Source organism: Hemicordylus capensis, chromosome 2 (genome assembly GCF_027244095.1).
Source record: "Hemicordylus capensis ecotype Gifberg chromosome 2, rHemCap1.1.pri, whole genome shotgun sequence".
NCBI classification, from domain to species: domain Eukaryota; kingdom Metazoa; phylum Chordata; class Lepidosauria; order Squamata; family Cordylidae; genus Hemicordylus; species Hemicordylus capensis.
In genome coordinates, this window is record NC_069658.1 from 197,759,037 (window position 1) to 197,780,533 (window position 21,497).

General features: G+C 46.9%; 1 protein-coding gene across 3 annotated transcripts in view; it reads right to left on the reverse strand.

The window, feature by feature from the left end:
• Window positions 1-21,497, reverse strand: part of COL2A1 (collagen type II alpha 1 chain) — a 137,781-nt gene that overhangs the window by 41,290 nt on the left and 74,994 nt on the right. For all 3 annotated transcript variants that reach the window (XM_053298390.1, XM_053298391.1, XM_053298392.1), the window contains 7 exons: window positions 21,372-21,425; window positions 18,832-18,885; window positions 17,807-17,860; window positions 6,770-6,814; window positions 6,534-6,632; window positions 3,668-3,775; window positions 3,396-3,449 (listed from right to left, as the gene is read on the reverse strand). In XM_053298390.1, coding sequence (XP_053154365.1) covers window positions 3,396-3,449; window positions 3,668-3,775; window positions 6,534-6,632; window positions 6,770-6,814; window positions 17,807-17,860; window positions 18,832-18,885; window positions 21,372-21,425 — 468 coding nt within the window. The remainder of the gene's footprint in view (window positions 1-3,395; window positions 3,450-3,667; window positions 3,776-6,533; window positions 6,633-6,769; window positions 6,815-17,806; window positions 17,861-18,831; window positions 18,886-21,371; window positions 21,426-21,497) is intronic.

The following is a 21,497-nucleotide window of genomic DNA, read 5'->3' on the forward strand; positions in this document are numbered from 1 at the left end:
ATGGGCAACCTAAGAACATAAGAACAGCCCTGCTGGATCAGGCCAGGCCCAAGACCCATCTAGTTCAGCATCCTGTTCCGCACAGTGGCCCACAAGATATCGCTGGAAGCCACAGGCAGGAGTTGAGGGCATGCTCTCCCTCCTGCTGTTACTCCCCTGCAACTGGTACTCAGAGGCATCCTGCCTTTGAGGCTGGCCTATAGCCTCCGACTAGTAGCCAATGATAGACCTCTCCTCCATGAAGTTATCCAAACCCTTCTTAAAGCCATCCAGGTTGTTGGCTGTCACCACATCTTGTGGCAGAGAATTCCACAGGTTGATTATGTGTTGTGTGAAAAAGTACTTCCATTTGTTGGTCCTAAATTTCCTGGCAATCAATTTCATGGGATGACTCCTAGTTCTAGTGTTATGGGAGAGGGAGAAGAATTCCTCCCTATCCACTTTCTCCACACCATGCATGATTTTATAGACCTCTATCATGTCTCCCCACAGTTGTCTTTTTTCTAAATGAAAAAGCCCCTGAAGTTTATTTATTTTTATTTATTTATTAAACCATTTTTATACCGCCCAAAACTTACATCTCTGGGTGGTTTACAACAAAATAAAAACAAAATAAAACATTTGTTAAGATAAAAATGGGGGTGGGGGGTGGGGTGGGGAACACACACATTACAACAATTTAAAAAATTTTAAAAAATTTTTAAAACAGCATTAAAACCAATTAAAACAACATTAATTAAAAGCCTGGGTGAAGAGCTGTGTTTGTAACCTTGCCTCATAAGAAAGGTGCTATAGGCCCCTGATCATCTTGGTTGCCCTCTTCTGCACCTTTTCCAGTTCTACAATGTCCTTTTTCAGATGTGGTGACCAGAATTGTATGCAGTACTCCAGGTGTGGCTGCACCAACCTACTCTGAGAAAGGGTATGTTGGGCTTACAAGAGCCTTTAATTATTTGATTATTTTATTTCTGACAGCACACTAGCTGTTTTCTCAGCACTCTGGCACAAATTTGGCTGATATTGGTCAGCTATTTATACAATCGAAGTATAGTCATGTAATTATCTTATTACTTATTTAAGAATTTCCTCTTACATTTTTACAGCCAATCACAAAAATACAATACAGAGAATGGCACTGGCCAGTCATATTCCATTCAAACTACAATCCTTCCTCTGAACATAGAAAGCTGCCTTATATTGAGTTAGACCACCAGTCCATCTAGCTCAGTACTATCTACACTTACTGGCAGTGGTTCTCCAGGATTTCAGGTGGGAGTTTCTCCCAGCCCCTACTTGGAGATGTCAGGGAGTGAGCCTGGGACCTGTATGCAAGCAGATGCTATGGCCGTGAGCTGCACCCTCTTCCAGCCATGGCTTGCACCCAGCCCCGCTTCGCACCCCAACCCGACTGGCCCAGTCCTCAGAGCCAACCCTTATCCTGAAGTTACGGATCCGGCTTGCCGACTTCCCTTACCTACATGGTTCTAACATGCCAGAGGCTGTTCACCTTACAGCAGACAGTGCTCACATGTAGTCATCCATCCAAATGCAAACCAGGGAAGACCCTGTTTAGCAAAGGGGACAATTCATGCTTGCTACCACAGGACCAGCTCTCCTCCCCTCATCGCTTTAGCATTTAAGCTATTTGATGTGTACTGGATAGGATGATCCAAAATATGTCCTTGTTCTTTCTGAAGCTCTTACAAGATGAGATGAAATAAGAATGCAGGACGAGCCCTGCTGGATCAGATCAAGGGTCCAATTAAGCCTGATTAAGGTATTAATTCAAATGGGGCCGGATGTCCCGCCCTAGCCCCATCACTCACCCCTGCAGCCTACCACGCATGATTACAGCGGTGTTCGCTTATTCAGATGAACACTGCTGTAATCATGAGCGGTGGGCTGTGGGGGTGAGTGCTGGGGTGGGGCTTCCTGACCCATTTAAATACACTGTACAGAGTCTTTAGAAATAACCTTTAAATCAGGATTTATTCTAGCATCCCAGTGGCCATGCCAACCAGATGTCTCCAGGAAGCCCACAAGCAGGACTCAAAGGCAAAAGCCCTCTACCATTCATGGTATTCATGATACTGCCTCTGAATATGGAGATTCTATACAGCCATTGTGGCTAATAGTGATTGGTAGACCAATCTTTCAAGAAGCTTTCAAATCCCCTTTCAAAGAATGTCTCAATTCAAGGTGTGCCTCAATAAGAATGGCTTGAAACATCCAGCAATTCTTTTCCAGCACCTGGAAGTTTCCCCTTCATCCTGTGTGTAAGAATAACCAAGGTTTCAGGGCTTGCTAGCCCTAACCAAAGTCCTCTCATCATGATTTGATCACAGTTCTCTGGTGTTCCAGTCATTTCTTTCTCTTCTTAAAGAGCAAAGAAAACAATGGGGCTATTCTCACGACCAACAAAAATCGGGCTAGCAGAGGCTAGCCTGATTTTTGTTGGTCGTCAGAACCACCGGGCTCACAGCCGAGCCCAGTGGTTCTGGAGCGGCTAACCCGCTCGAGGACCCCTGGCAAAAAGCAGGTTTGCGGAGCGAGCGCTCCTGCAAACCTGCTTTTTGCTATTGTGAGTAGCTGCGGCATGCCGGCGTGCTGCGCCTACTCACGAGTAGACCTCCGGCTGGGAGGCTTAACAGCAGCCTCCCGGCTCAGGGGTCTCCCCAGTATGCCCTGCGTGCTTGTGCAGGGCATACTGGGGCTTGCGGGGGCCGTGCGGGCCCCGCTCCCCCCACCCCCCTGCCGGCTCCGTCTCAGAGCCGGCCATCATGTGGGCGGCCGATCCAGCCGCCCAGGGCTCCCTGCCCGCTCATGAGTGGGGAGAGCGGGCTTTCCCACTCTTCACGCTCAACGCCCTAAACCGTGTCGCACTGTTCGTGAGACCCGGTCCAATGTGTATATATGGGCATGTATAAAGAAAAAGAAACAGAGAGGCTATTCACACGGACATGCAAGACTGCACTAAGGAAGCCCAGCCCGGTTTTGCACACGCATGTGGACTGCTGGGATCGGGCCCGATCCCGGTGGCAACACGGCGGCAAACCCACCTGTGAAGCCACCCCTCAACATGGTGTTAGGAGAGCGAGCGTTTTCCTAACCCCATTTTGGCAACTGTCTGTCAGCTACGGCTGCTTGCGTCCCCATATCCCGACCCCCCGATCTACCAGTCGGAGCCGGTGCTTGTCTGGGTGGGCGATCCGCCTGCCCAAGGAGACAGCACTGCTTGTCTGCGGGGAGGGCAAGTGTCACTCCGTGCAACTCTTCTCACTGATCGTAAGAGGCTCAGTATATGGCGATATAGATGGTGAGTGTATCTGCCAGTTTCAGTTGCTTATTTTCAGGTGTTCTTAAACAGGAAAAGTTAGGCTTTGCTGCAGACTTACCCGGCCACCATCTTTGCCAGGTGCTCCTTCTGGACCCTTTTCACCAACATCACCCTGTTGGAGAATATCAAAAAATATTGTTAATAATTAGCTAATATAAACTGATAATTGCAAAAACTTGCATTTGATGGTAGCCACCCCAGATTGAGGTAAGGAAAAAAGAAAAAGCACAGCAAAGTGCTTTTCCATTGCACTTGGCTACTGCATGTGGCACCAAGCTCCTATCAAAAGAAGCAGTTCTAGGGATCTCATAGAGAGGCACCAGCACTCACCCGGTCTCCCTTTGGTCCAGAAATACCAGCTGCTCCTCTCTCACCAGGCATTCCCTGCAGACCTGGGGGGCCTTGGGCTCCAAGGGGGCCGGTAGGACCAGTTGCACCCTGGAATAGGAAAACAAAACACAATCGTCACTACACTGTTTCTTGGGTGTGGCTCTGTAGCCTCCTGTATTTCCCAGTGTTGGTTGTTTACAGCTCTATATGCATATTTTGGAACTGTGTAAAATATTATTGCAATACAATGTAGATATGTGCAGGAGAGAAATGGCTGAATGAGTTTGAGTGACAGGGAGAGGCTGCAAAAGTAGGACCCTGTAGATAACTTGGGAAACCCTGTTTAGAATGTAAGAGGAGATGACAGTAAGACAACGGAAAAGCAGTTAGGAGGGTTGTGGGAGGGTGAGGCTTGAGGCTTGGGGAGTAAAATAAGGCTGAACAAGAAAAGGGACTTCTCTGAGGAAGGGAGAAGAGTGGGCACTTTAAAGGAAAGCCCATTTTTTGTTCTGGGAAGGAACCGGGGAGTTCTCAGCTAGGAGGAAGGTCTGAAACAACACAAAGAGCCGGGCCTCACGATCAGTGAAACCCGGTTTGGGGAGCTAAGCAGGGCACCGCACACAAGCAGGCTCCGTGACAAAGCCGGCGGGAGCTGGGGAGTTTGGGGGCCGCGTGGCCCCTGAAAGCTCCAGTATTCCCTGTGCAAGTGCTCAGGGCATACTGGAGAGACTCCCGGATGCCTCCCCTCCTGGGGTCTACTCGTGAGTATCCATGGCGCGGAGCCATGCCACGGCTACTCACGATAAGAAAAACTGGGTTTGTGGAGCACTCACTCCGCAAACCCGGTTTGGGGGGGGGGAATTTAAAAACGGCCACCAAAAACAAAATGGCCACCGTGCATACTCAAATGGCCTCTGTGAGGCCCTTGGCCATGCCAGCACTCGCAGAGGCCATTTGAGCATGTGTGGCGGCCATCTTGTTTTCAGCGGCCATTTTTCAAAAAAATGTTTTTTTTAAAAAATGGCCACCGCACATGCTCAAATGGTCCCTGTGAGGCCCTAGAGGCCACTGGGTGGGGGAACCTTTGCAGACCCCCTCATGGCCCTTAGGAAGCCCCCCCAAAGGGGCTGCAGGTTAAAAAATATATAAGTAAAATATAATATAAGTCACTGTACACATATTCAGATTGGCACTATGTACAGAGAATCAGGGCTTGTGAATACTGAGCTGAAGCTTATGAGCTAGGATTGTATTCATTTGCTATTATTTTGCTTCTTGTGATAAATGAGTTAAATGTGATGTCTTATTAATGGTGAGTTTGTCTTTGAATCAGTGTGAAATCCTTAATATTAAGGCCCACTGGGAGTTCCTTGCTCTCTTTCTCTCATTTTAACTGTCTTTCTGAAAGACTAGAATATATTCCAAGCAGTGACACAGTTTACTCTGCATATCCTTTAATTATTTTCAGAGTATCTGGGAAAAGTCAAATTCTCCATTTATTTTTAAAACTTATGTAATAGTGATGCTACAATGCATAGTAGAGAAATAGACAGGCACTTCTGTTTAGTTTTCCAAGTACACCTCCACATAGTATTTGGGTATTTCATGAGCCCCAGCATACTGACATTTGTAGTTTTGCAGCATTTTTTGGTCTGGCTACATCCACTGCTAAATAGTTTTTGAAAGATTAAAAGATTAACGAGCTTGACTTGTATTTTTCAGCTGATATTATGATAAAATCTGAAAGATGGGTGTCAGATGTTTGGACAGGGGATGCAATTTCAGTGCTTGCCCTAGGCTCTATTTTCCCTAGATAAGCCTCTGACAAAGAACAAGCTCTGTCACTAAGCTTTCAGAAGACTATGGGGCTATTCTCAGAAGACTATGGGGCTAGCCAAAATTGGGCTAGGAGAGCCTAGCTAAAATCGGGCTAAAAGAGCCTAGGCTAGCCCGCTTTTTTAGCCTTCCCCAAAGCCCGGGTTTGCAGAGCAAGCGCTCCGCAAACCTGGGCTTTCCGATAGTGAGTAGCCGCAGCTACTCATGAGTAGATCTCTGGCGGGGAGGCAAAAAGCCACCTCCCGGCTCCGGGGGTCTCCCCAGTATGCCCTGCGCGCTTGCACAGGGCATACTGGAGCTTCCTGGGGCCACGCGGCCCCCAAGCTGCCCAGCCCCCGCCGGCTCCGTCACGGAGCCGGCAATCGTGTGGGCGGCCGATCCGGCTGCCTAGGGCTCCCTCCCTGCTTGTATGCAGGGAGAGCGGGCTTAGCCCGCTCTCCCCACGCAGTTCCTGAAACTGGGTCTCACTGATCATGAGACCCGGCTCTATGACATACGTCTCAGATGGTCAAAGAATCTTAGTGATGGCAGCAGGGTTATCTAACAGAAAAGCAATCATCACAGGTTTGCACTGGATTTTCAGAACCAGGAAAAAGCTACCAAGCCTTTTTCTTAAAAAACAAACAAACCCAGACACACCCTACTATTACGCAACATGGGCTTGCTTGAATGGTCATGTGTCTCCTCTTTCTGAGCTAAGATACCTCCCACACCACTATATCATCAGCTGCAGTGTATTTGGCAAATATGGCAGGAAGAATTTAGACAAACATCAGAAGATGTAAAAGTCAGGGAAGGGGTGATAACTGTCCTTTCACAATGAATCTAGTTCTTGCAGAGCTGGACCATCTGAAGTCACATGTCAGGAGCAGCACCTGATTCCCTCTCAGCTGCTTTCTTTACACTTTTTCTCTGAAAGCGGGTGACCAAACGGAGAGTTCGTAGACCATAAGTTTCTTTGTTTACTGTAGACGCCTAATGGTGAAAGCCTGCACTGCAGAACAGGAAATAATGCAACAATGCAACGTACCTTGGGTCCATCAGTACCAGGAGTGCCAGGAAGCCCACGAGAACCTTGCAAGCCTTGGGCACCTGGAGTTCCACGTTCACCTGGGAAGCCGCGTTCACCCTAGAGAGGAAAGAGATCTTGTTTGTGCTGGGGAGGCAGTTCAGAGCAGAGGGCCAGGCTGTTTCTTAAACATGCCTTCCCTCTAAGAGTTTCACTGTTCTGATGAAAAGGTGGAACTCTAATTGTAAGTTACTTACTCTGGGGCCAACAAGTCCAGGAGTACCAGCCTCTCCAGGAACACCCTGAAAGTTTAAAAAAAAAAGTCAAAAGGGGAGAAGAGACACAGAGAGGGGAAAAGTTAACTAACCTACAGGCTTAACAACCAGATCAACTGAGCAGACAGAATAAAAAGAAGCATGGTCCTTAGATTTAGGTGAAGAACATAATATTTCATCTTAAGATTTACCTCGGACAACAGAGAAGTTTATTTCCCTTGGACCGCCTTTTCCACATAAATGATATGCTTCTAACCTCATATTTATATAGGCAATCAAAAATTGAAAAGCACAGAAGGCAAGGGGAAGGAAGCAAACCCAATCTTCAGGGGCCCCATGAGTTCCAGGCAACATTGGGTTCTTGCTGAGGAGCATCTCTACTTCTAGCCAACAAATTGATTCTACATATTCAGTGAGGCTCTTCTCACGACTAGTGAGAAGAGCCTGGGGAGGGTTAGCGGGGAGAGCGGGCTTAGCCCACGCTCCCCACACATGAGCAGCAGTCTGCTCCGGGCGGCTGAAAACAGCCCCGCAGCCCCCAGAAGCTCCAGCATGCCCTGCGCGAGCGTGCAGGGCATACTGAGCCAGGGCATACTGAGCCACTTTTCAGCCTCCCAGTCGGGGGTCTCCTCGTGAGTCGTTGTGGCGCGGAAGTGCGGCACGGAAACTCACGATCTGTTAACCCCGGTTAGCGGAATGCTTACTCCACTAACCTAGGCTAAGGGGCGGGCTACTCAAGCAGGCTAGCCGCTTGTAAGCCACTGCGCTCGCCTGCGAGTCCGGTGGTTTACATGAGTAGCAAAAATTGGGCTAGGCTGTCCTAGCCCGATTTTTGCTGCTAGTGGGAATAGCCTCAGTTATACACATTCACACTTAAAGATTCATAACTCCCCCCCCCCAAAAAAAATCCCTCTTAAATTACACACACTGAGATTGTTCAGACTACCTCAGTCACATGCTCGGCAGGACTGGGAGGGAGGCAGGATCTCGCCTGCTTTCCCCCGCAGAGGAGTGGGGCAGCTGTCTCAGGCCCCACATGAATGCTGCCGAGTCCAGAGCTGGGATTAGGAGGAGGAAGTCCTCCCGCATTGCAGTGTGCCCCATGCCAGCAGTAGAGCAGCTGCTGCACTCGGTGCGGCCACTCCGTCCCCCCGACTCACAGCCCAAAATGGTGGTGTGCTGGGCAAAGCCCAGCTACCTGGTGGCAAGTGCACAGACAATCCCCTGCTGAGGTAGAATGAACCTACGGTTTGTTCCACCTACAGTTCATTCTACCTTGGTAAAATGCCAAGTACAAAAGGTGGGCTACCCTCAACCCTCCGCTCCTGACGCTCCAGATGACATGGCAGCTCATGTCGTGAGAATGCCCTCACTATACTATATTACTAATCTTGCTTTCCCCACCTGAAATCACACTGATCTTCCCTAACTGCTTCTATTAAACATTTCTACTTGGCAATAGTGTTTTTTCTTGGCCACCTATTGTGCTTGAAACACATTAATTATACATGTGGCTGATTCTGACATAAAGAGGCACAGACGGAACCACTTGACTGGATGTAACTAATTTAGCAGAGACCAGCCTCAGCTTAAGCAGTCAGCTCTCTGCTGAGTTCCTGTTCTGTCCAAACTTTTATCTGTCTGTCTGTCTGTCTATCTGTCTATCTATCTGATATTTATGTACCACCTGATATATGTATCTGTAGGTGGTGTACAAAATCCAAATTGTGGGAATCATCTTTACTACTCACTTAACCCCTATACTCCAAGGCTTTGAACTTCATTTATCAAGCAATGCCAAGTATATAAGTTCATTCCCAGTGCTCACTGCTGGTAAGTAAAATACATTATTGTCTCACCAAATACTTCAGTAAGTGCACTATTGATTTAGAGCAAAGCCTTTTAGGCCAGGGGTGGGCATTAGGTAGCTTGGGAGCTATTGGTAACTTCCAGGCTGATCTGAAGTAGCTCTCCAGCAGGGATTCGTGCTTGCTTTTTTCTCCTTTGCCTTCCAACCAATACCACAGATCTGGCTGAGTTGGGGGCACAGTCACACCATTTTTAATCTCTTTCTATTTGAGTTGCTTCTACTCTCTCGGTTGCTGCAGTCAAGGCCATCTCGATGGGTTATCCCCCTCACATGCTCCAAGGCAGGACTATGTTAATTAGCTGAAAGACAAAAGCCTCTAGAGCCTGAGGGGGATGACCCCGCCCCGTTCTTACAATCCTGCATTGCTCCTGGCAGACTTTCTTCTCTTCTCCTCATTCTCTATCACTACCTTCTGATATTTTTAGCCTTAATTCTCCTTTCCTATTTTTGCCATACCTATCCTAATTCTATCCTACTCTATTTGTGTGTGTGTGTGTGTGTGTGTATATATATATATATATATATATATATATATATATATATATATATATCCTTCCCATATATTCCCTCCCATCTGCTCCGACCCCTCCCCGCCTTTTCCCCTTTCTACTGTATGGAGCATGCAGGTACACTTAGAAACATCTGTGTACTGACTGGGAGGGCTGGGGGTAACTTTCCCCGAAAATCAAGAGCCCCAGGAGCTCCGTTGCTGATTGCATCCTTACAGGCCACCTCAGAGCCGCCCGGCACGGCACAGAGTACTGTTGCTGCAAGACTCTTGCCTTCAGGCTGCGAAACTCATAGTACAGTGGCAAGGAGGGGAGGACCGCTCATCAGGAGTCCTCCAGAGCACCAGGCAAGAGTTTTCCAACCAACCTCCCTGCTGAGGAGCCACCTAAACCAGCCCCTAACTCAGGTGGAATTAAGAGCCTGGGCAGAGAAGGCTACAATGGAGGCTGCAAGCAGTTCAATGCTGCAGTCTAACCATATGGCGGCCGCGACAAAAAGGGCACAAAAACCGCTAGCAGCCCTCAGAAACTGCAGAAGCAGAACAATGCATGCCCCAAGGGCGATTATCAAGGACAACAGGAAGAACTGGTGAGCTCTTTCCAAGGGGAGGGTAGCTCAAGTGCGGGGCTCTCAAATCTGACGACCAGGTTGCCTAAAGCAGTACCCCCGAAATGGCAAGCTATTGTGAAGACAGTACTCCAGCTAAAACCCCTAAAGAAAAATTAAAAATCCAAAAAGCGCAAATAAGCATCCTCCTCCTCAGAGGAATCGTCCTCTACTGATTCCTCCCCCCGCTTCCCATAAAAAGGTTAAAAGAAAAAAGAAGCATACCAAAAGGTCTCATACTAAGAGGGCAAAAGACTTAAGACATTATGATAAGGAGGACCACTCCTCAGAACAATCAGGTCCTGAATCTGGGGACCCTACTCCTCTGAACGTGAGACCCACTAGGCATGAAAAGCCAAAAGCCTCTATTTCTGAACTGGAATGTGAGATAGAGGGGGACCAAGTGGGCACGGGCGAGGGTATCCAGGACCCTGATGCCCTTCAAGACAAGGAGGAGGGGGAGTGGTCAGGGGGGAGGAACCTGAATCCAGTAACATATCACGTTTATTCATTCCTGAGGATTTTAACCCTTTAATGACCAAGGTGATAACAACTATAGGACTACAGTCTACGATAACACCTGAGTCTACTCAAACGGCTAAAGGGGATTTGGTGTTCCTTAGGGCCAAACCCAGAAACAAACTACTACCAATGCCAGACTGTTTTACAGAGACCATAAAACAGGAATGGTTGCTCCCTGCCATTAGGGGGAGTTCCTCCCTGGTGGCGCAGTTCCTCCCTGGTGGCGCAGTGGTAAAAAACAACTACTGCTGCCCTGTAACCAGAAGGTTGCAAGTTTGATCCTGACCAAGGGCTCAAGGTTGACTCAGCCTTCCATCCTTCCGAGGTCGGTAAAATGAGTACCCAGAATGTTGGGGGGCAATATGCTAAATCATTGTAAACCGCTTAGAGAGCTTCCAGCTATAGAGCGGTATATAAATGTAAGTGCTATTGCTATTGCTATTGCTATTAATAGGAAACCAATGGCAGCAGCATCCCACTTCTACTCCTTCCAGCAGGAGCCTGCCAATCTCTTAAAGACCCCAAATACTGACACACCAGTAGCCCAACTGGTGTCAGGTTCCCTGCTACCCAGGGATGGAGAAGCTTCTCTAAAAGATCCTTCAGATAAAAAGGCGGAAACGGCCTTAAGGCCTTGACAATTCCTCATTAATGACCCACTCTTTGGCAGCTGCCTCCATGGTGGCCAGAGCTAGTTTACTGTGGGTTGATGACCTGCTTAATGAGACTCCTAGTGATCCAGTGTGACTGCGGCAACAACTATTCAAGCTTCAGAAGGACCAGGCCTTTATGGCAGATTCTTCTCCCGGGCTTCAGCTGCTGCGGTAGTAGGCAGACACCTTTGGCTGAAAAGCTGGCAGGTAGACTCTACCTCTAAGACCAATCTAATGGTGGTCCCATACGATAGCACAAAGCTATTCAATGAGACAGTGCTTAAGGAAGTGCTTGTGGAATCTAGGGACAAGAGGAAAACTATGCCCTCAGCTTCCTGCAAACCGGATAAACTAAATTATAAAAGGCCTTTCCAGCCCTTTTGTTCCTTTCAGCCTCCTTTCAAGGGCTGAGACAGAGTCTTCAGACCACAGCGAGGGGTGTGGAACCACCAGCAGTTCCTAGCAAAGAACATGGGAAACAACAGAAAGCCTTTCAACCAGTCAAAGCTGTCAAAGCAACAGCCATGACTCAGAACCAACAGACCTGGGGGGTAGCCTGTCGGGCTACTTCCATGCCTGGGAGCAGTCCACAACAGACAAGTGGGTCCTAAATCTAATACAAGAGGGTTACAGAATAGAACTGAATGGTTGTCCTCCCCACAGATTCCTTCCAACACCACGCTCCCACTCTATTTTCAAGCACTCAGAGCTAAAAAAGGCGATTCAACATCTCATGGACATAGGAGTGGTGGAGCATGTGCCTCACGGCCAGGAGGGGAGGGGCATTTATTCTATTCTGTTCACTGTCCCCAAAAAGGACGGCTCCAAAAGAGCAGTATTGGATTTAAAGTACCTAAACAAATGGGTATGTCACGAAAGATTCCAGATGGAGTCACTGAGGTCAATAGCAGAATCTCTCCACCATGGGGACTTCCTGGCCTTAGTGGATCTAAAGGAGGCCTACCTCCACATTCCTATACATCCCAGCAGCCGGGTCTAAGTTTCAAATACAAAGGAGTAGTCTACAAATATACGGCTCTACCCTTCAGGCTGTCTCCTGCTCCAAGGGTCTTCATGAAGGTCCTGGCCCCTCTGATGGCTCATCTACAACTTCAGGGTCTTTGCTTATTTAGATGATCTTTTGATCCAATCAAAGACAAAGGTCTCAGCAGAATCAGATCTGCAAAACACACTGAGAACCCTACAGGAGCACGGTTTCCTAATAAACCTCAAAAAGAGTCAGCTCTGTCTTTCCCACAAGATTCAACATCTGGGAGTCACTATAAACACGGATCAGCTCTTTCTACCACTAGACAGGTTTCGGACACTATCCACAGAGGTCAGTCTGGCCTACACGTCACCAGCGGTACATCTCTTGACATTAGCAAGACTCCAGGGACTGATGGTGGCAACACTGGAAGCAGTTCCCTGGACAAGGTTCCATTTCAGGGAACTCCAGTGGTTCCGCCTCCCATATCAGATGGCCATTTCTACAAAGAAACGTCTGCTGCTTACTCTACTGACTCAGGTGCACCACTCACTTCTCTGGTGGCTTTTGCCACAGAACCTGGAGGAAAGAGATTCCTGGATTTTCCAAAAATCATTGTAACAACCGATGTTAGCAACAGAGGCTGGAGGGCACATTGCCAGCAGCATTCGGCTCAAGGAAAGTGGTCAGCAATGAAAAAGAAACACTCCATCAACTGGCTGGAGCTGCAGGCCATTCGCCTTGCACTTAGCGAATTCCAACAGATCATACAAGGACGACGTTCTGATAAAGACCGACAATACAACAGCAAAAGCCCATGTAAACATACGAGAGGAACAAGATCAAGATCCTTACATAAGGAGGCAACCCTTCTGATGACATGGGTGGAACTACACCTGGCCTCCCTATCGGCACATCAAGTGAAGGGAGATCTGAACTATCTAGCCGATTGGCTCAGCAGAGAGGACCTGTTGCCAGGGGAATGGTCTCTAAACACAGACATCTTCAACCAGTTATCTCACAGGTAGGAAATGCCAGTAATCAACCTGGGGTTCCTATCCAGGTTTCCATGCAGGACTGCGGAAGACACAGATGCACTGTCAGCCCCCTGCCCAACAGGAGAGTTATATGCTTCCCCCCTCAACCCCACTACTAACACGCGTGCTGAGGCGCATCAGGATCCTACGGGCAGAGGTCATACTAGTAGCTCCCTTCTGGCCAAGGCGGCCTTGGTCTGCGGAACTACTACACTTCAACACGTCAGAGCCATGGTTTCTTCCACTCATTCCGGACCTACTGATGCAGGGACCAATGAGACATTCCAACCCGGCCTGGTTACAGCTAGCTGCATGGAGACTGAGCGGCGGATCCTAAGGAGCCAAGGTGTCCCTGATAATGTCTCCAACACAATTCTCACTTTCCGTAGAGCCTCCACAAATAGAGTATACCACTGCACCTGGAGGGCATTTTTACGTTGGTCAGCATGTCTCCAGAAGACAAGCTACAATTCATAATCGATTACAATTCCTGCAGGAGGGTCTTGACAAGGGTTTAAAACCTAACACATTGAAAAGGCAGGCAGCCTCACCGGTGGGCCTTATTCCCAGCATTTCTACAAGGTTGAGTCTCTCGCATCCCCTCCTTAGACATTTCCTGAGATGAGCGACATTGCCATCTCCACTGTCACACCGTTTTCCATCTTAGAGTTTGCATACTGTCTTGAGGGCGCTTCAATACGCCCCATTCGAACCCATGGAATCAATTCCATTAAGATTGTTGTCTCTCAAACTGGCATTCCTGATCACTGTTACTTCAGCTAGACATGTGTCGGAGCTGAGAGCCTTATCTATACACAAGGCCTATTGCATATTTACAATGGACTCAATTCGTCTGACACTGGATCCCTTCATCCATACTAAGGTGATATCACAAGACATTTTCCTCCCTTCTTTCTGTCCACATCTGAAATATCCTCATGAGAAATTGTGGCACAAATTGGAAGTTCGATGGTGCCTTAAAACGTATATCACCAGATCAGCGTCATTCCATAAAACAGACTCTCTGTGTCTTTCCTACCAGGCTCGATGGGCGAGGCAGTGTCTTCTCAAACTATTGCTAGATGGATAAGAGCATGTATCACCCTGGCATATGAAACGCAAAATATTTGGCCTCTCTTAAAAATACCAGCTCATTCTACAAGGGCAGCAGCTACTTCGGCTGCATTCTTGACCACTGCACCAGTCCAGGAAATCTGCAATGCTGCAACCTGGAAAAGCCCAACAACTTTCACAAGACATTATAAGTTGGACATTACGCCTCTGCACGGGCAGCTTTTGGTAGACGGGTGCTACAGGGGTGCTTCCCCAGGAGTAGTCAAGAGCGCATCCCTCCCTGGCAACATACAGGCTTTGGTATGTCCCATCGAGATGGCCTTGACTGCAACAACCAAGAACTGAGCATTGGTTCACTTACCGTGAAGGCTTCTTCTGGTTGCTGGAGTCAAGGCTATCTCGGCCCTCCCGGCTTGTGCTTCTTGGCTTACTCCTAGGAGATCATTTCCTTAATTTTTACTCAACTAGCTCGAGTACAGGAGTTGGTTCATTCCTCATTTGCAAGGCAACTTTCCTTTTCATTCTATTTGTATTCATGTTATTCTATGTTACTTGTTCTAAATGTTTGAAACATATGTCAGTCTTTATTGCTAACTTGGCCTGTAAGAACTGGGCAGGGTCATCCCCTTCATGCTCTAGAGGCTTCTGTCTTTCAGCTAATTAACATACTCCTTCCTTGGAGCATGTGAGGAGGATAACCCATTGAGATGGCCTTGACTCCAGCAAGCAGAAGAAGCCTTCACGGTAAGTGAACCAATGCTCCATTTTCTCCCATTAATTCCTCTCCAGTTTCTTCTCCACAAAGCAGCTTCTCTTGCTTGTTCCCTTCCTGACCTTCAGCAAAATTCTCCTGGAATTCAGGGAATTTGATGTAACCTTTTATTCTGACAATGTACACTTTTGTACAAACTGCCATTTTGTAACTGGCTTTGCCCCTCTAAGCCACTGTTTTGTGTTGGTAGCTCCCAAGATTCTTGCAAAAGGGGGGAAAATAGCTTTTAGAAGCCTTATAGCTGGTGAAGGTGCTGAGAATTCTCTTTGAGGTCTAGCCCCATTTTAAAGAACTACAATTCCCAGGGTTCTCTGGGGAGAGGGAAAGACTATCAAACCAGTTTTTGGTCTGTGGAGTAAACTTGTCTTTAGAAAGCAGACTTCAGTCTTCAGCTTGCATGTATACTGTGGCTACAGTACAACACAGTTAAAGTAAGTATACGTAAGTTCATTGAAATCAATGGACTAAAGAATGCTCAACTCAGAAGTGTGCCTTAAAAACAACACCAGGACATGCAAAACCAGGAAGTTTTCCACACAGGGCTTTTAAAGCTTTTAAACTTGCATCTCCTCTGGAATGGAGGGAGCGCATTCACTTATTGGCCAGATTTACCCCCAAGTTCCTGTGAGTTATTAGGGAGCAGTTCACACGCAATTCGGGTTTTTCACTGTACATGAGAGTGTAGCTCGATTTATATCCGGGGTAAAAAAACCCCACTATTTGCGTCAGTTTTTTGGGACAACTTCGAGTTCACAGTAAAGCGTCCCAGTAAACTCATGGTAAAGCCTGCTGTGTGTAAAAGTCCCTGGTACCATTGCAGAATTCTGTTGCATTATAGCTTACTTTGCTGGTTTCATATAATGAGAAGTACATCTTTCCCTGGGCACTCTGTAGGGATGTGCACAGAACCACGGCGAGGCGGTTCGTTTCAGACATGTGCATGCACGTCAGACAGGTACATGAGAGCACGCGCACCCGATACTTCTGGCCACTTCCGGCCAAGGAGGGGGAAGGGGCGGCAGGGAGGTACACTGCCCCCCCCCCAGGTTTTTACTGGCAACGAGCGCCATCAGGGGGAAAGCGGCAGAAGGGGTAAGTGCAGCCTCCCACGCCCCTAAAGCGGCACACCCCGCATCGAACTTCGAACCCCCCCAGTGTTCGAACCTGTTCAGAGGCCCGTAAAAAGGCCTCCAAACAGGTTCGTGCACATCCTTAGCACTCTGTTCCAAAATTAATTGCCTTTTCTGGAGGCTTATTGAAAATTGAAGATTTTTCAGCTCTTTTTTATTCCTCACTGACTGAAGTGCATTTAGCTGGTTGTTTGGATTGGATGACTCCATAAAGAAACATCTGAAACTTTTACACACATGGCTGTTAGTTTGAATCTCCTCTGGAATGGAGGGTGCACATCCACATATCAGCTAGATTTATCCCAAAGTCACTGCGGGCTATCAGGGAGGGACCAGTTCAGGCACGACTCTGTTTCCCCCCGAATTATGGCTGCGCCCGAATTATGTCCAGTGTAAAAATTCCTCTATTTTCAGCAGCTTTGCAGGGGGGACATGAGGCTTCTGGTATGCCCTGACACTTATCTGTGATGTGTGGAGGGGTCATTGCCGATAATTCAGCTTTTTTCCAAACTCGCACTTTCGTGTGTATTTTTTAAAAAAATGTTTGCTGGGTGGATTTCCGGAATGCCAAGAGTCAGCATGAAGGGGAGTTTGACAGCTGAGTTTGGTATGGTTTGATCATCGAGTGATTTGCAATTGTGAGCACTGGGGGCAGGTGGAAGTGTTGTGGCAGACTGGTGAAATTCTGTGGAGGGAGTCCAGAAGGGGAGGGAGAAATTCCTGAGTTAACAGGAATGCAAAATGTGGGTTTTCCTAAAAGGCTTCTTCATATTGAAGCTTGGTCACCATAGGAACATAAGCTTTACATATGCAGATGTTGTTGGAGGGTGCCTAGAACTTTAACAATGGAGACTACAGGTTCAGTGTAACCTGAGCCCTTTGTGTCTGAGCTGATTCCATGGGGCTGTATTTTTCTTCATCACAGAAAGAAAGCAATGATTTCTACTTTAAACATCTATGGCCTCTTAAATGGTCTGGGGTGGGGGGTGGGGAACATGAGGTGATGAAGGCAGTCCCAAAGACAAGTTCATTATAAAAATCAGCAAAGATTTGGGTAAGATTTGGCAGGTTCAGGTTAAGCGTCCTGTTGTTTTGACTAGCCAGTCTTGTGGAACACTGGCTGGCTGTCAAACTAAAAAAAACCACAACGTAATAATGAAGGGAGGCCTCTCACGCCTCCTCCTCTGGTAGGAGGATTGGTGGGAGATAAACCCAGGGCAAGCTGTGGGAATGCACACAGAGGAAGATCTGCAGGGAATGCAGAAAGGAGCTGAGGAAATGCAGAGGAAATGCGAACGGTCCATTTAATGCCATGAATTAAACCTCTCTGAATCTGCTGCAAAGCAGATTTGCTCTTCCAATAACCTGGGGCATGAAGCCATGTCTGGATAACTCCCTGGGGACCCTCAAGTTCAGTCAGAGGTGCAGATCTCTTCCTAAGCATTTGATGAGTCCCCCCCCTCATTTTATTGGACTCCCCACCTGCCAAACCTAATAACCCATATCTCCCCCACAAAAGTGTGCCCTATTTATCCAAATAAAAGACAACTTCGAATTCAAGACAACTTCCTTAAAAAGTAAAGATTAAGCAACAGTTATACCTGCATTTCCTCAAAAGGAGCAGTAAGATACAGTATTTTCTCCCTCCCCCCCACAAAAAAAATTGAGGACTTGCTCCTCAAGCTTTCTCTTTGTCAGGACCCCTGAGCTCATTAATAGCTGTACCTACTTGAGTCTAAGTACACACCTCCACAGTTAGGAACTAATTAGAATCACATGACACAGGAGAGGTTTCAGTGGATTTCAGGATGCATCTATATGTGCTTAATGAAGTTGTAGTTCCGTTATTTTATTTACCTGGTCACCTGGTTTTCCACCTTCACCTGGAGGACCTGGGGGCCCTGGAAGTCCCTGAAAGCAAGAAAGACTTTAGAGTTAGCAGGATTCAGTGGAGTCCTTTTGGGAAAGCAACATCCTGTCAAAGTGTCCAAAGCAGGAACAGAAGCTCCTAGAGTCAAGTGAATGGCCACAAGCTTGCTACCTGGCATACAATGTAGCCTGGTACCTTCCCTGGGAGAGAGCAAGTCACAGTGCTCAAATAATGCTCATCCCTGTGCAAGGATGACACGCAAATTCGTGAAGCATTCCATATTTGTTATCTTTTTAGTCAGATCTATGTTTTTATATTCTAGCTTAATATTTTAATTGTGTAATTTTTATAGTCTTGTTTTAATTTTTCTGTGTGAACCGCCTTGAGATTGTGTTAATGAAAGGCGGTATACAAATTTAACAATAAATAAAAATAAATAAAATAATGGTGAAATTGGAGACAAACTGTTTTTAAAAAGATACATTGACTCCCAGATTTATTGAACAAAGCCATGCTCAGTCACCCAAGTTTCTCTGAGAAACCCCAGGAAACCTGTGCTACTCCTGGACCCCTTGTTGAGACAGTTCTCTCACACAGAAATACATATGCACACAGTTTTCCAAAGATTTCCTGGGATGTGTGGGGGAACTTAATGGAACCTGAAACATGAGGAGTTGGAACAAGCTGAAGAAAAACTGCAGCTTCCTGAATCTCTGCAATGGCAGTAACCTCGAAAACAGTGTCTTGTGTGGCAAGCCATTTTATCAGAGACACACAAGGCCATAAATATATGGTAAACAGAGATCACTACAACATGGGCTCCTATCCTTCCATCAGAAATACTTAACTGTTAATAATTCCAGTGGCCAGAGAGCTCTCCCTAACTCCTCAGTCCAATTTAAACTCATATGTCCAGGCATAGTTTCGACACGCCCCAAAGCAGAGGGCAGCTAGAAGGAGATGCTCTACGGAGAGCTTTATATACACAGCAGGAAAACATTGCTTTGCTTACCTGGAATCCAGAAGGTCCTGGGGCACCTTGCTCACCTCTCTCACCTGCTGGCCCCTGAGAAAGAAAAAGAGGCTCAGTGTAGGCCTAATGCAGTAATGGTGTGCCACAAAAGGAGGCTACAGCTCCCACAAGTCCCTACTTGAGCCACTGCCTAAAATTATCTAGAAACTTTCTTAAATCTACACTTTTATTAGACAGCAGACAAGATAGGACCATAAAAAGAACCACGTCCATCACCTGCTAAGTGTTGGAGAGTAGTGACAACACCTTCACATGTTTCTATGCTAGTCACATCCAAGAAGATGTGTTCACTAGCTGCTCAGGGCCCATTCACAGAGAACTTGTTTTAAGTGTCTACCTACACATATAATGTGTGAATGAGGGAAATGGAAACATACGTATCATACAGGTATGCTAGTCAGAGAAAGCAGAATTGGCTGCTGCTCTCTGAACTCAGTCACAAACCCTGGTTTTCTGCCATGCAATGAGGCTCTCCACATGAGCAGTGTGGAAAGCCTAACCGGGCTTGCAGGGAGAGTGGGCTTAGTCTATCCCTAACCGATTCCCAACCGGACCAGCTGGTTAAGCTACACAACTACCAGTCTGTTACGGTGCCAGTGAGGGCAGTGGGGATTGGGGGCCACTTGTCCCCCGGAAGTCCCAGAACGCCCTGTGCAAGTGCATGGGATACTCTGGGAAGACCCCCGAGGTGGGAGGCTTGTTGGAGCCTCCCAGTCGGGGTCTCCTCATGAGTCACCACGGCACAGAGTCTCACGAGCGGGGAAAGGGGGTTAGCAGAGTGCTCGCTCTTCTAATCTCGTTTAACGGGAGGGGTAGTCAGCGGGGTTTGCTGCCAGGAGCGACGTAGCTCCCGTGGGAGCACACGACCACAGGAAAGTGGGCTGGCCTCCCTTCGCCTACTTTCTTGCTGTCGTGAAAATAGCCTCATGGTGTGGTCTCTCTATCAGGGGACTGGAAAAAGGGCTGGTCAAGGTTTATGACACAGTAACTTACACCCTGACTAGCAAAGCTCTTGTGTAATGAACAAAGTTGTGACAGCATAAGAAGATGGCATAGCTGCTCTTAAAATCAGAGATTTGCATAATTGCTCTATTGCACTATTGTGCTCTTGCACAACAGTTCCCTTTAAAATAAAGGAGTCATGCCACAGGTTGTGCAGCTGTTGCACAACTATGAGCATGCTTGCAGTACTGCAGTATTAATTTGGAACGCAAGCTCCAGACTGAGTGCAAGTAGCTAGTGTTGAGATGAGACTCTTCCGCGTAAGGGGGTCTAACTTGCCGGGAACTTGTTTTATCCAAAACAAAAGCTCCCTTGTCACAAAACAAACATCTTCTAGATGTTGCCAGGGTATTGTTTGGACATATTATAGGCACGGGCTTTTTTCCCTCTTTTCTGCACAGCTTTTATTGTCTAACTGATATAAACAATATAATACAGAGGTTTAATATAAAAGGCTTTTCTTGGAAAAGAAGAACAAGTTTACATTGAAAAGGCTTGCATCAAAATCATAACTTGCCATCACAAAAGGATTGCATCAAAATAAATGCATAAATTAAAACTGATCTTCTCTGAAAACAAACAACCAGTAATATTCAATAAACGATCAAGGCTTGAAAAACCCCCTCTCTCTCTCTTAGTCTGAAAAAACACCTGAAACAATATTTTGGCCCCAAAAGGCTAACTCTAGCTTGCATACAAGAGAAAGTTCTTTAGCTCTTCCTGGCATCTCAAAAAGCATTCTTAAAAAGAAAAAGTACAATTCAAAGCTGTTGTTTCTAGCCTCAAAAAAGACTGGCCCCATCTTAAAACAGGAGACCAGTCCACTCAGCTCATTTAAACCGTCAGTTTTCTCAGGCTGCCTGACTACCTGGTCAGCTCATGATTAAAATGAGCCCCATCATCCCCAGACATAATGACCAGTAGCCAGGGGATGATGGAAGGCCAACATATGCAAGAGGGCCAAAGCTATAGTCAGAAAACAGTTTTTAAAGAGAACCGTAGGTAGCATACTTCAGCATACTAAAAGTGCCATTTTTTCTTAGGCATTGGAGGAAATTAAGGAATAATAAGGGAAGGACTGGGGCTTCTTTTTGCATGTTGCATTGATCACCATTAACAGAGGACAATTTGATGGGAAGGTAAATTCAAAGTCTGTGTCTAGGAATGAGACAGAACTAAAATCCCACATTTTCCTAGGCACTGGGGGACAGAGCCTTTATGAATAAGAGAAGGAATGGGGCTTCCTTTTGGGTGTTGTGTTGATTATAGTTCATAGGGGATAATTTGGTGGGCAGATAAACTCAAAGTCCCTGTTCTGTTGCAGAGGATTAGTAGGAATCGGATCTCATTTGTACCCATTCCCCAACTGCTTACATGAGGAGGATTTCAGACTAATGCTGAACCCGCATCACTAGGACTCCAAGTTATATTATCTCATCCTTGTGAATAATGGGTTTTCATTTACTTAGTCCATAGACATTTATTCCAGAAACTCAAAACAGACAGCAGATACTCACAGCAGGTCCTGGTGGCCCACCTGCTCCTGTTTCACCGTCTTTGCCAGGGAGACCCTAATGAGAAAAAGAAATATATGCTACACTGGATATAAAGGTCTTAAATGGTGGTGTCCCTCATATATATAT